The following is a 13,244-nucleotide window of genomic DNA, read 5'->3' as shown; positions in this document are numbered from 1 at the left end:
CGGCTAGAGGAGGCTGATCTTCCAGAAAGGGTCATCCTCACTATCCTGGCGTCTCGCAAATCTTCTACAAGGTGCATCTATGATGCTACCCGGAAGGCTTTTTCCCGATGGTGCCTCAGGGAGGGTTTTTCTCCTGCTTCAGCCCAGTTGGCAGAAGTTCTTAGCTTTCTTCAGCATGGGCTGGAGAAAGGTTTGGCCCCCAACACCTTACGCAGGCAGGTTGCGGCCCTCTCCTCGGTCCTTTCATGGGGTTCACTTCCTTCCTTATCCCATCACACTTCAGTCAGGAGGTTTTTGAAAGGGGCTTCCAACCTGCACCCTCCGGTGGTTCACAGGTATCCTTCCTGGGACCTTCATATGGTCCTTAATGCCCTTACAAAGCCCCACTTTGAACCCCTTAAAACAGTGTCTCTCCGTTTCCTGACTCTGAAGGTAGTGTTCCTTGTTGCCGTCACTTCTGCCAGGAGGGTTTCTGAGCTTGCTGCGCTTTCCATCAGACAGGACCTTTGTTCCTTTCATGATGATAGGGTTGTTCTTCGTCTGGACCCCTCATTTATTCCGAAGGTTAACACCTGGTTTCACAGGTCCCAGGACATTGTTTTGCCTGATTTCTGTCCTCTCCCGCACCATGACTTACAACGGCAGTGGCACACGCTAGACGTAAGAAGGGCTCTTAGAATATACATTAAGCGCACTTCCTCCTTCAGGAAGTCAGAAGCCATGTTTGTTTCCTTTTTCCCTGCTCACTTGGGGCACAAGGCCTCTTCTACTATTAGCAGGTGAGTCAGGTCTTGCATTGAGCAGGCCTACAAAGCTGTGGCCCTTCCGGTTCCCCGAGGTCTGACGGCGCACTCTACCAGAAACGGGGCCACTTCTGCTGCCTGGGCGACCCAAGCATCCTTGGAGGAGATTTGTTGTGCGGCCACATGGACATTCCCATCTCCTTTCATCAGACACTACTGTCTGGATGCTTTTGCCTCGGCGACTGCAGCCTTCGGTGTGATGAGGACCCGCCCATGGACATGCAAGCTTTGGTATGTCCCATCCTGTGTTCTCGATGCAGCATGGAGGAGAATGGGCATTGGTAGAAGTTACCGTGAACTCCCTTTCTATCTATGCTGCGAGAGAGCCCAGCCCCTCCCTTGATTCGTCCGAAGGTAAGACATATTTCTGTATTTATTTTGGGCTTTCAGAGACATCTTTCAGTCTGTCAGGTATCTTCGCCAAAGCTGGGGTCTCTCCCCGGGGGCTGGCTTTTATATCTTAGTACAGACTCAGAGAAATGATGTCATAGGAAGGAGTCAACCCATCCTGGGCTCTCTCGCAGCATAGATAGAAAGGGCGTTCACTGTAACTTCTACCAACGCTCATTTCAAACAGTTGCAGTTGAACAAATGGTTGAGAGCGCTATCTGTGCTTCAAAAGAAAGTAGTAGTCCATTTTAAAAAAAATATTTCATCAACTATCACATCCCAGTTCAATGGCAGTGTTTGGTTGAGCATGGCAAATCTAAAAAAAACTGGTCATAACTTGAATGGCAAATCCTGAAGAAGATCCAGGGCTGTAAGGTAGAATAGGAAGGTCAAAAAACACTTCCAGAGAGAATAATGGAAATCATTTCTGTATTCTTGCTAAACAAGATACATTTTGTCTGTAAAGTCCCAAGAATAAGATGGGGGCTTAACCCATAACTCAATGGTGAACTCTACATTTCTTGTAAGTCTGTTGTAGTATATAATTGTAAACATACTTTCTTGTGCTTTTAAATGATTCTGCTTATGTTTGTACGATAACACTAGGTGTATGTAAAGATGTTGTGATACTTGGAATGAATAACATGGATGAATAAATAATTCTTAATAGGATTGGCAAAGCTATTAATATATCTCAGAAGACCAAGGTTCTATCACCAGAACTAGAATTGGGGATGTTGGAGGTGCTCAGCGTGGCAATAATTGACTGAAGAAAATAATAATACTAAGGCTGCTTGATATAGATAGTGGTGTCAAACTCAATTTCATTGAGGGCCGCATCAGGATTGTGTTTGACCTTGGGTGGGCGTGGCCAGGTGGGCATGGTCAGCTTGCCATCACTCATGTCAGGGGCCCTTGTGGTGACTCGAGTGCTCGTTGCCCTCCCAAGCTCTGTTTTCACTGGCAGAAGGTTGCAGGAGGCCATCGTAGCAGAAAACAGCTTGGGAGGGCTGTGTGCGACCCTCCTGAGCTCTGTTTTTGCTGGCAGAGGGTTGCAGTAGGCAGTCGCAGCCAAAAACAAAGTTCGAGCTCCATTTTTGCTGGCCAAGGCACCATGGGCCAGTCCTTCGCTGGTTCTAGGGCAGTCCCGCGGGCCAGATCTAAGCATCCCATAGTCTGGATTCAGGTCCCGGGCCGTGAGTTTGACATCCCTGATACAGATGGTTCATTGGAAAGATGTAAATAATGATGTGCTATGGCAAGAAATGCAATTGGTGCTTCCTAACAGTTGCTTAAATGAGAGTAAATTAAGAAAACATCAAAAGTTTATATTTTTCTTATTCTGAGATAGATGGACTCCAAGTAAAGTTTATAAGAAATAATACAATAGATATGTTACCCTATGGTAAAATGGGCAGCCAATAAACTTTATAAGTAAATAATAAATGTACATCTAAAATGCCAGTTTTCTCCTGCCTGGTATCCTTCAGATACCAATTTTCAATCTGCTATCCTATTCTTCGAACTTCCAGATGTCTTAGCTAACTGTTGATGATTTGATAGGGAATAATATCATTTATGATTCTAAAATTTGGCTCTAAAATATTGGAGAAGGGAAAAGGGGGCACACATTTGGAGAAAACTGATCTTTGTCTTATAGTGGATTTGTATGTTGTTGAGTAAGTCTTTATTACTTGTGTTCCAATCAATAGCTATATATTTGCTATACTTTGGAATCAAGAAGCAATTATCTAACATGAACCAGAAATGATTAAGTCACTTCATATTAACCCTAAATCAGTCCAGATGTAACCTCAAGATAATTGCTGGATTTGCCTGATAAATTTATTCTTGAAGGTTATTCAGGAAAGGAAAATGAAAAGGTTTTACTCTAGTCTGGTTGTTTCCATATAGCCAGTGAAATGTTGAAGTTTCTTTTCTTTGGAAACATGAACCAAATCCTGGTGAAAGAATAATGTTGGGTAGATAAACTGGGTAGCTCAGAATTGCATATATGCTATTGTTTCATGGACTGTTACCATTTCTCATTGGCTCATCAAGCAAGTCTCGTATGAACAGGGCCATACCAATTTTAATATTTTAATGTTAATATTAAGTAGATGTTAATATTGTGCACATGTAAACAATAATAAATAAAATATATTCTTCATGGTTTATTATCTTTTTATAGTTAACAAGTTACATAGATTAACAGCAAACATCTCTGAAATAATTCACTTCCTACTCAAGGTGGTTTTGTGAGTGGGGTGTTTGTGTATCTTCTTATTAAATTCAAATATGTATTCAAAAATTAATGAGCATAAGCCTTGAACGCCAAGTATTTACGCCCCTGAATAAGGGAAATAAATCTAAAATGAGGTACTGAATTTCATTTGTACAATATAGCATTAAATGAAAACAAGGCTATTAAATGAAAACAAGGTTATTTTAAGCTTAGCTTGTGTTGAAAAAGATAAGGAAAGTTTATTCACTGCTGTAAATGCAATAATTCTCCCAGCCTTAGATATTTCAGTATGCAGCTTCAAATAGGGTTAAATGGCTGATTCTTAAATCTGTATTGGATTACAACCTTATCAGATGATTTGGGTAGCATTGAAGCATGCAAATAGAATAAGAATTGTATGTTATCAGTTTGTGTTTATTTTGTGATGTCCCTTTTTTGCCACTCCACCAGTAGGAGCTAATGAAATTAAATGTTAGTAGTGTTGCTTATCCATAATTCTATCATCCTTAATTTTACATTTCAGTTGTGACTAAAAAGAGGGCAGGTCATGGTATCTGAAATAAAATGTTTGTGAACTTTTGGGGGTGGCAGTGGCCTTTTGGGGGGTGGGTGGGGTTACATTATGCAAAATAGCAGTGGCTGTCAGATATTATCTTTTTCATATCTTATTATTTGGAGTTTAATTATTTTCTGTTGCTAGGCAGGAATGAAAAATATGAATAATGTATAGAGACATGTATCATCAGAATATCACAATTTGAGTTAAGAAATGCCTATCTTCAGCAAAAGTCCTATAATCACATAACACATAACTCTATTTGCTTGGTTATTATGGAAAACAAGAACTGTTTAAATTTTTAAGTTGAAACCATCGTATCTAATAAATGGAAGAATATATTGGACCAAACATTGAAGGACATTGCTAAATGGATGTCTATTTATGAATTCCCTCAGTGCTGACTGCCTGAGAGAATTATGGAAAACTCATTTAGAAAGTGTATCTGTCCTTATGAAGAGAAGTATTGAAATACATGAAAAGGAGAGTGACAAGACTTACTTGTGTTCTGCTCACTGATTTGTGACAGTCATCAAAATAGAAACTGGTTTAGGAGAACTGCAAATTCTGGGATATTTTTTTGAAAATTGTAGTGGCGCCTGAGGGAATGTCAGAGGTGCATCTGTGGAGCTGTCATCCCTTCTATGACACAACTAATATTTATTTCATTTAGATTTTTATATTTATTTAATATAGAAAGTTATGTCATTTAATTCTTGATATATATGTAATATTTATTAAGGATTTTGATTATAATAGTAAAATCTGATACAGACTAAACTTAATGGTTTAAGGCAAGAAAGAGAAAATAGAAAGGAATAAAAAGTGTAACAAAAAGAGAAGAAAAAGTAAGAATATATTAAAGAAAAAAGAAATATATAAAGTGACTTCCAACTTTTGTCACGTATAAACAGATTTAGTGTAAACTCTTCACCGCTTCTAAGATTACAGATGTTTATCTCTTTGTCCCATATCTGTTATCCTTAAATATGTTTTACTTTTGATCAAATAAACCAACTTTATATTACTTTTACTTATAATAGTCTTAATGTGTAGTTCATACAAATATTGTCATAGAGTTTGATTTCTCTTCATTTCTTCTTTGTCCCATTGCCAAAATTCTCCAAGGCTTTAACAATCCAATAGGAAAATCCAATAGCAAAAATGATTCAGGTTACTCTCTTGGTTTGTCATTTGTGTTTTCCTTTTAAAATTTAAAAGCTTAAGTACTTTATTTTATAGATCAAGTGAAACTTCCTTTTGTGAGTCATTCTCTTGGCTTGTCAGTTGTAAACACGTTCAATACCATTTGCTTTCATCCGATAAAATGTGTTCTACATCTGTTATTTCTTCAGTAACATCTTTTGGACATAGACATCATTATTGACATTGTTGATACTGTGACTACTATTTTCCGATTCAAAATTCTCCTTCAGTATTTTTATTGTTGCATTGTTTTGCAACATTTTACAGGTTTGTAAGTCTTTCCTCTGTGTAAAAACTTTAATTCCCTCTTGTATCCACTTTTTGAAATCATGAAATTGCTTAACTTCCTTTTGTCTTGTATAACCAAATCACTATATTTTCCACGAGAAGTTGTTTATTCTTTATAATTCCTTCCAAACATATACAAATATTTCAATATTCCAAATTTATCTGAACCCTTTGTTTACCTCTTTCTAAGATCAAAATCTTACTTAGCTGTTTGCTGTTTATTTCAGATTCTTTAAATTCTTAAATTTATGATTAAATTTTTCTTTTGTTCAAGATTGAAAGCACATTCACTTGGCATTTTTTAATTAGCTGAGAAGTAATTAATGAGCAATTTCTGAAAGTGATTAGAAAGTGAGGCTTGTGAACCTAGTGCCCTTTAAAAGTCTCCATCATGGAAGTTCCCATCAATCGATTATAATTGAATGTTCCTGAAACTTGTGATTCACAGTTGAACTGATTCTATCATATTTGATTATAGTACTTTGGTAAATGAGGCTAGAAACAAGTTTTACTTTGAAGAGATATTAAAACTTTATTGTCTGTAGAAAAGGAAAAAATATTATTTTACTATACCTTTTTGTGTTTGTTTTAATATCTTTACGTATTTATTGGTCATTTTCATAAGTAATATATTTAGAAATGTATCTTTACGACTTACTTTGACTTAATCATAAGATGTCAATTTAAATCACTGTTCAAGAAGGCTCCATTTAAAGTGTATGGCTAAATGACTATGGTGATTCTTGGTCATGCAGATTATGGTTGTGCCATGGTTGTCAACTGTATAATCTGACATAATAAAAGAACTAATCCAAAGTGGCTTTTTAGTAAGAGATGGACATGGTGCTGGATAGCCTTCTGTTGTGAATGCTGACGTTGCTTTTTCAACTGGACTTTCTGGTTTTTCTTTGAAGACAGTCTGCAAGGAGCATAAATCCTTCCGTTCTTCACCATCCAGTCAGAGCTGAAGAAGCTTCTTGGATGAGAAGAAAAACCAGAAAGTCCGGTTGCCTCTTGAAATAGCACCTGGATGACTGAGAATCATGACCTGGATGACTGAGAATCTCCATAGACACTTTTACCCAGAGATTTGATTCGAGTGCCAGAGCTGAACAGCACAAATGGATCCTTCCATACTCTACCCGACTCTGTAGTTTCTTCCCCAAACCCCAAAAACTTTAACCTTAGACTGTCTACTATTGACCTCACCCCTTTCCTAAGAGGTCTGTAGGGGGCGTGCATAAGCGCACCAACGTGCCTACCGTCCCTGTCCTATTGTTTCTTTTATTTTTCTTTTATTTTTCTTATACGTACTCATTTCATGTATTCATAATTATGTATACACTTTTACTTATCTCGTAAACAATTGACAAATAAAATAAATAAATAAATAAAGAAGCATTTGGAAACGGACAGTTTCCCCTGATTTCCCAAATTCAAATACATAACTCTGTCAAGCTGTCAACTGTATAATCTGACATAATAAAAGAACTAATCCAAAGTGGCTTTTTAGTAAGAGATGGACATGGTGCTGGATAGCCTTCTGTTGTGAATGCTGACGTTGCAATTTTGAAAATGATAATTCAAGAGCTTACCATTTGTTGACTCAGTGAAATGTGGCCCTTTGATGTTTGGGCATGAAATTTTAAGAAGCAGGATACCTTCCTTCTGAATGTTCCTACAGATATGTGAGCATATTTATATTTGAGCATCTTATTAAACATTCCTCATGTGCCTGGAACAGTAGAACTTTTCTTTGATATAAAGATACTTCCAAGTTACTGGAAAGTAGATATTAATCTATATTACACTAAACTGGCTCTATACTAATTTTATTACTGATTATCTTTTTAGGAGGGGAGAGTAGTATAGAGCTGTATATGGGTAGCATTTATTCTAGTCCTTAAACCTTGATATAATGATATGGGGTTCTTCTCAACTGGGTTCTTCTCAAAGCTCATATCTACACATGGATAGGGCTTTGAGAAGTATCTATTTCATGTACTTTGGATTGTGCAAAAATAATTAAAATACTTTAAATTTAAAAATTCTAAAATAAAAATACTAATAGCATATTTTAAACTAGGTAAGCCATACAGTATGTAGTTGGCACAGAGAACCCTATGTATAAATAGTTTAGGGAGGCTAAAGCAATTAGAACAGTGTAATAACAATGTTGTCATTAGATAAGCAGAGCTGGAAGGGATCTTGTAGGTTATCTAGTCCAACTACCCACCCAAGCAGGAGACCCTACACCATTTCTGATGAATGGCAGTCCAATCTCTTCTTGAAAGCCTCCAGTGATGAAGGTCTCACAACTTCCGAAGGCAAGCTGTTCCATTGGTTGATTATTTCCAATGGCTACGTTTCCAATGGCTATGGGAAACAATAACAATAGCAAATAGTTTAGGAGGCATTATCATTAGATAATGATAAACAAATATACAGTAAAAAGAAAAAAAAGAATATGCCAGCCTAGGATTCCAAGCAACACAATACCACATTAATATGTGTGTGTACGTGTACGTGTGTGTGTATACAAGTGTTTCTTTGAGTATAATACAATTTTTGAGTAAGTCTTAGCTTGTGAAGATTTAGATTTCAATAACCATATTCTTTGATAAATGAGATGATTTACTGTAGGTTTTGGAATTCAATTTTGTTTTCCTTCAGCATTCATAGGCCTATTATCTTATAACAGCTTTTAGAAAGAAAAATTAAGCTGACTATAATTCTTTTTCTTTTAAAACTCCCCGGCTAATCTTATGGTTCATTGATTTGGCATAATCAAGTATCTCTGAGATATAATGGAGCATCACTGATTTATTCCAAAAGGAGTATTTCACTGAAGAGCTAAGCATTACTTTATATGCATATTTGCAATTTGCTGCATTATCCATATCTCTTTTTCCACCTTAGGCAAAAGCTAATTATGAAAAAGATGAAAGACGCAAGGAACTGAAGCGATTGCGAGGGGAAGATACTTGGATGCTGAATGATGTGAATGAGCGTTTAGAAGAAATGAAAAAGGTAAGGCTTGTGATATCATCTAATAAATATTTGCAATGAGCAATGTATTAATGACTGTGGGCAAGCCATGTTTTAAAAGTCACTGCTGATAATGCCATTGCAATCATTTTAAATTTGTGAATAAGCAAAAGATTTGGCCACTTGTTTCCATTCTAGTTATGCTGAACAGGTAACAGTAATTTAAAAATAATATCGAAATATTGTTTAATTCAATTAAAAACAGATGAAATATTACGTGATGCAGAAATGACTGCATTGCATTGCTAGTATCATTGCCAACATACTTTTAATTCGTCATCTTTCTGTAATCGTGGGAGGGAAAAATCCTCTGAGGAAAACTTAAGAATCCAGGAGGACTAGCTGTTAAGTAGTTTAAATATATGCTCATAAAATTTCAGTTTTAATTTAATGAATTTATAGAAAAAGCAAAATGAGGCAAGTGCTTCAAAATGTGATAATAGGCAGTGCAGGCCAAATTCAATCAAAGTCCCAGGAAACCAATTTTCTGCTGGGTTAGTAAAAAATAAATAGTTTTTGGAAAGAAATTTGAATGAATTTAAAAACAAATTCTGGAACATAAAAGCAAATAGAAGAAATAATTGTGAAATGTTGAACTGATGTTCAGCATAGATAATGACAACATAATTATTACATGTTGTTATTAAGGCATTGTACAAAATAACTCTTGCCACCGATACTTACAAATAATCCAAATAAGATTAGCTTTGAACCTAGTGAACAAATATTAGCACTAAAGGATCAACACAATCCAGTTGAAACAATAAACTGGGGATACTGCAGAGGATATTTACCTAATGGTTTAACAAAGGTATTAATCTGCAATAGTCAACTATCAGATGCTCCTCTACACCATTAATTAAATTAAAAATATTTTAATACCCTTTTAAAAAGTTATCAAATTTCTATAGAGATATAAAGAAAGAAGAGCCACTGGCAATATCCTGAAAGGCCTGGAACTCACAGTCACCCAGGAATGAGAAACTGAAAGAAGAGTGAGAATTAGAGGAATGTAAAAAATGAACAAAAGGATAGGTGAATATTGGGAAATTTATTAAGTACACCTACCAATTAGGATCCAGTGAGGAGCCTTGCACTATACTGAAATATGAGAATAAGGTGAAAAGATTGGAATAGCCAAGATAAACTGTTCTGGAGTAAGTTCAGAGGAAGGAGAAAAAAATTAGAATCTGTTAAAATAATGTAGACATGGGACAACTAAGACATACACCTAAATAGCATCTCCTCTGCAAGGAAGCCCAGAACACGAATTAAGTAATGACTAGAAGTGGCAGTTGTGGCTAGGTTGACCTTGGTCAGTTTCAGATTGTATTTCCAGTTGTTCCCATTCACTTTCAATCACTCATAGACTGATCACTTCCAGAATGGATTAGTGCAATGCTATACCATAATGTTAAAATACTATAAGGGGCTGCCCTTGAAGAGCATCTAGAACCCATAATTGGTTCAAAATGCAGTGGTGTGGGTATGCCAAAGAATATGCAAAATCCAATACTGTAGCAGATCTCATGTCTTAATATAGTGGAGCTTGCCACTGGCTGCATAGTATAAAATTCTATCTGTTTATCTTAATGTAGAGCTGGTATTGTCTTCAAGTCAAACTTGTCTCTTAGTGTCTGCCTGGACAAGTCCCTGCAGTTTTCTTGGCAAGATTTCAGAAATATCTTGCCATTGCTGACTTCCTTGGGGTAAGAGAGAGGGAATGACCCAAGGTGAGCCAACTGGCTTTGTGCCTAGAAGGGGACTAGAGCTCATGCTCTCCCAGTTTCAAGCTTAATGCTTTAACCACTACACGAAACTGGCTCCTAATGGGAGTCTAAAATGGTAATACTCCCTCCCAAATAATCAAGCAACAAAAATACAATTAAAAGCAAATTTAATAAATATATAAGAATCCAGGCATCTTTTAACAACTCATCCAAAGCACTCGCATATCAGGCTCCTGGCCTTAGTGCAGAGGTGTCAAACTCAAGGCCTGCAGACCAAATCCGGCCCACAGGGTGCTTAGATCTGGCCCATGGGGCTCCCCTGGAAACAGTGAACAACTAGCCCTTCCCTGGGGCTTCCCTGGAAACAGTGAAGCCCGCAGTGCCTCTGCCAGCGAAAACAGAATTCAGGAGGCCACGTGTGGCCCTTCCGAGCTCTGTTTTGGCTGTGACGGCCTCCTGCAACCCTTTGTCAGCAAAAACGGAGCTCGGGAGGGCCACACTAGGGCCTTGTGAGCTCTGTTTTTACTGGCAGAGCGTTCAGGCCACAACAGGCATCCCTGACACAAGTGACGTTCAACTGGCCATGCCCCCCCTGGACCCCCAAGGTCAAACACAACCCTCATGTGGCCCTCAATGAAATTGAATTTTCACACCACTGCTTTAGACCCTGGCCTTAGCATCTAAAAGAAAAAACAGGGTTGAGAGTTTCTGGATCACAGGGGAGATTTTTCCAAAGGGTGAGCAACTATTCTAGACTTATTTGGCCTCTCAGTGGCTTTTCATACCATTGCTTCTTAGTATTGTCCTCCTATGCCACCTGTGGGGTTGAGGAATATTATTCTTGGTAGTTCTAATCAGTGCTGGTGGGGGGGAAGCGAGGTTGGCTTGATGGTCCCTGATTTGTGGGTAGCTTTAGAGATTGGCCATGTTTCCCCTGCTTTTTAATCATTTGTATGAAAATGTCTGGAGAGATCATTTGATAGTTCAGAATTTAATATCATTAATATGCTGAAGATACCTAGTTGGATATCTTACGTTGAGTCATGAAGGAGATGGTATCAGCATCTTTTCCTGACACTTAAAGGCTAAAACAGGTAGATGCTGATTCCACCAAATTTATTCCTTAATGGACAAGTACTGCTTTTCAGAGACTAAGCCTCCAGCTTGGGGAACATTCTGGACTTACAGCTCATCCTGGGTCAGCAGGTAAAAATCATGGCTGGGGGAGCAGGGGGGCTATTCCCATCCTCATATGGTCCACCTGGGACAAGAGAACCTGGTTACTGTCCTTTTTACCACCCAGTTGGACTATTGCAATGAACTCTACTTGTGTTCCAAAGGTGCTTTTTTCAGGAGGACTTTGTTGTTTTTTTCTTTTGAAGGCATTTTGCTTCTCATCCAAGCTTCTCATCCAGAGCTTCTTCAGCTCTGACAGGATAGTGGGGAATGGAAGGATTTATATTCTTTGCAGACATTTGCATCCTTTTAGAGGGTCATTGAGGCACTTGGAGGTTTATCTGTGTCCTCAGGGTCATCTGAGTAGTGCTCCTTACCTGTAGTCTGCAATTTTTTCAAAGTTTTTCAAAGCTGTCTTTAAGGATTATAAATCAATTCCCCACTATCCTGTCAGAGGTGAAGAAGCTTCTGGAATGAGAAGCAATACGTCTCCAAAAGAAAAAAAACAGAAAGTCCAGTTGCCTCCTGAAAAAGCACCTTTGGGACAAGCATGACCTGGATGACTGAGAATCTCTATAGACTTTTCGCTCTACTTGTGGTTACCCATAAAGAGTATTTGGAAAGTAAAGTTGGTCCAGATGCATCAGCCTATTATGTACTTTCTTGGTGTTGGGAGGATATAACACCATGATGGAGTATAAAAATATGGGGTAAATCAATACCCAGTCAAATCAGATTATCACTAATACAGAAAAGATATTTACAGTAATTTGAGTTTGTACCTTTTTGGTCATTGAATCAACAGCGGTGATGCCAACTGAAGAAGGGACATGTTGCTTAGTCAAGTAAAATTTCACTAGGTTAGCAATAATAATAATTGTAGCTTTGTAAAATCAACTTTGTTATTGTAGTATACATCTTTTATATGTATGTTTCTAACACATGCTAAGTAATGTATCTTTCTATCAAGAAGCTTTGGGTGTGATATATAATACAATAAACCATTAAGCAAAGTATCCTGGGATGTTTTTAGCAAGGTGGTGATTTTAAAATGATAAAACACTGTGTAATTTCCTAATTTTAGTTAACGTGGCTTGTCAGATTATACAAATGTTGCTTTTTGTAGGAACATGCTGTTACAAAGAAGAAGCATTCAAAAAAACATAAAAGGGAAAAGAAGAAAAAGACTAAAAGAGAAAAAACAGATGATTCACCTGATACTAGCTCTGTAAGTTTTAAAATCCAAGTTGCCAGCTGAGAGAAAGCTTTTTGTTATCTATATTAGTGACTAGCTCTATACCAGTGCTTTGCTACAAAACTTTGGATCGGGCTTAGTTTTTGGGGAAGAAAATAAGGGGAGAAATATTCTGCCTCTGCCTACCAGCATCCATCAGTATTCATCTGGCTAGCGTCCTGTCAGTGTGTGAGAGTTGAGGGCTGTTTGGAAACTGAAATATGGAAACTGAAACAGTATTTGCTGTGTGAGCAAGAAGGAGACAGCAAAGAGCCTGGGTGTGGCTTAGCTCAACTGTTCTGTAGTAAAACTGGTTGCTACTGTGAAACTGAAACTGAAACTCCTCTCCTCTGCTTGTGTTTTGCATTTGGAAGAGATTTCTTTTCAGGTGGGGAGTGGGAGTAGAACTCCTTAGCATTAGAACTTGTTAATAATAATATAGGAAATACTAATGCTCTGATAGTCATTTTGAAAAATCCTTTCTTAGTGAGCACCTAGAAGCCAAGAGGAACATACATGCCAAATTTCAAGTTTAGGCTTTACAGTTCTGAAGATTTTGTGATGACGC

At 37.6% G+C, this 13,244-nt stretch overlaps 1 protein-coding gene across 1 annotated transcript in view; it reads left to right on the top strand.

Annotated features, from left to right (window-relative positions):
- The window catches only part of CWF19L2 (CWF19 like cell cycle control factor 2), an 84,352-nt gene that overhangs the window by 11,279 nt on the left and 59,829 nt on the right, over positions 1 to 13,244 (top strand). The window contains exons 2-3 of the mRNA XM_026721017.2: positions 8,408 to 8,518; positions 12,569 to 12,670. Coding sequence (XP_026576802.1) covers positions 8,408 to 8,518; positions 12,569 to 12,670 — 213 coding nt within the window. The remainder of the gene's footprint in view (positions 1 to 8,407; positions 8,519 to 12,568; positions 12,671 to 13,244) is intronic.

Source organism: Pseudonaja textilis, chromosome 7 (assembly GCF_049901715.1).
Source record: "Pseudonaja textilis isolate UNSWEBS1 chromosome 7, rPseTex1.2, whole genome shotgun sequence".
NCBI lineage: Eukaryota > Metazoa > Chordata > Lepidosauria > Squamata > Elapidae > Pseudonaja > Pseudonaja textilis.
The sequence above is the reverse complement of the archived record's forward strand: the minus strand, read 5'-3'. Positions and strand labels throughout refer to the sequence as shown.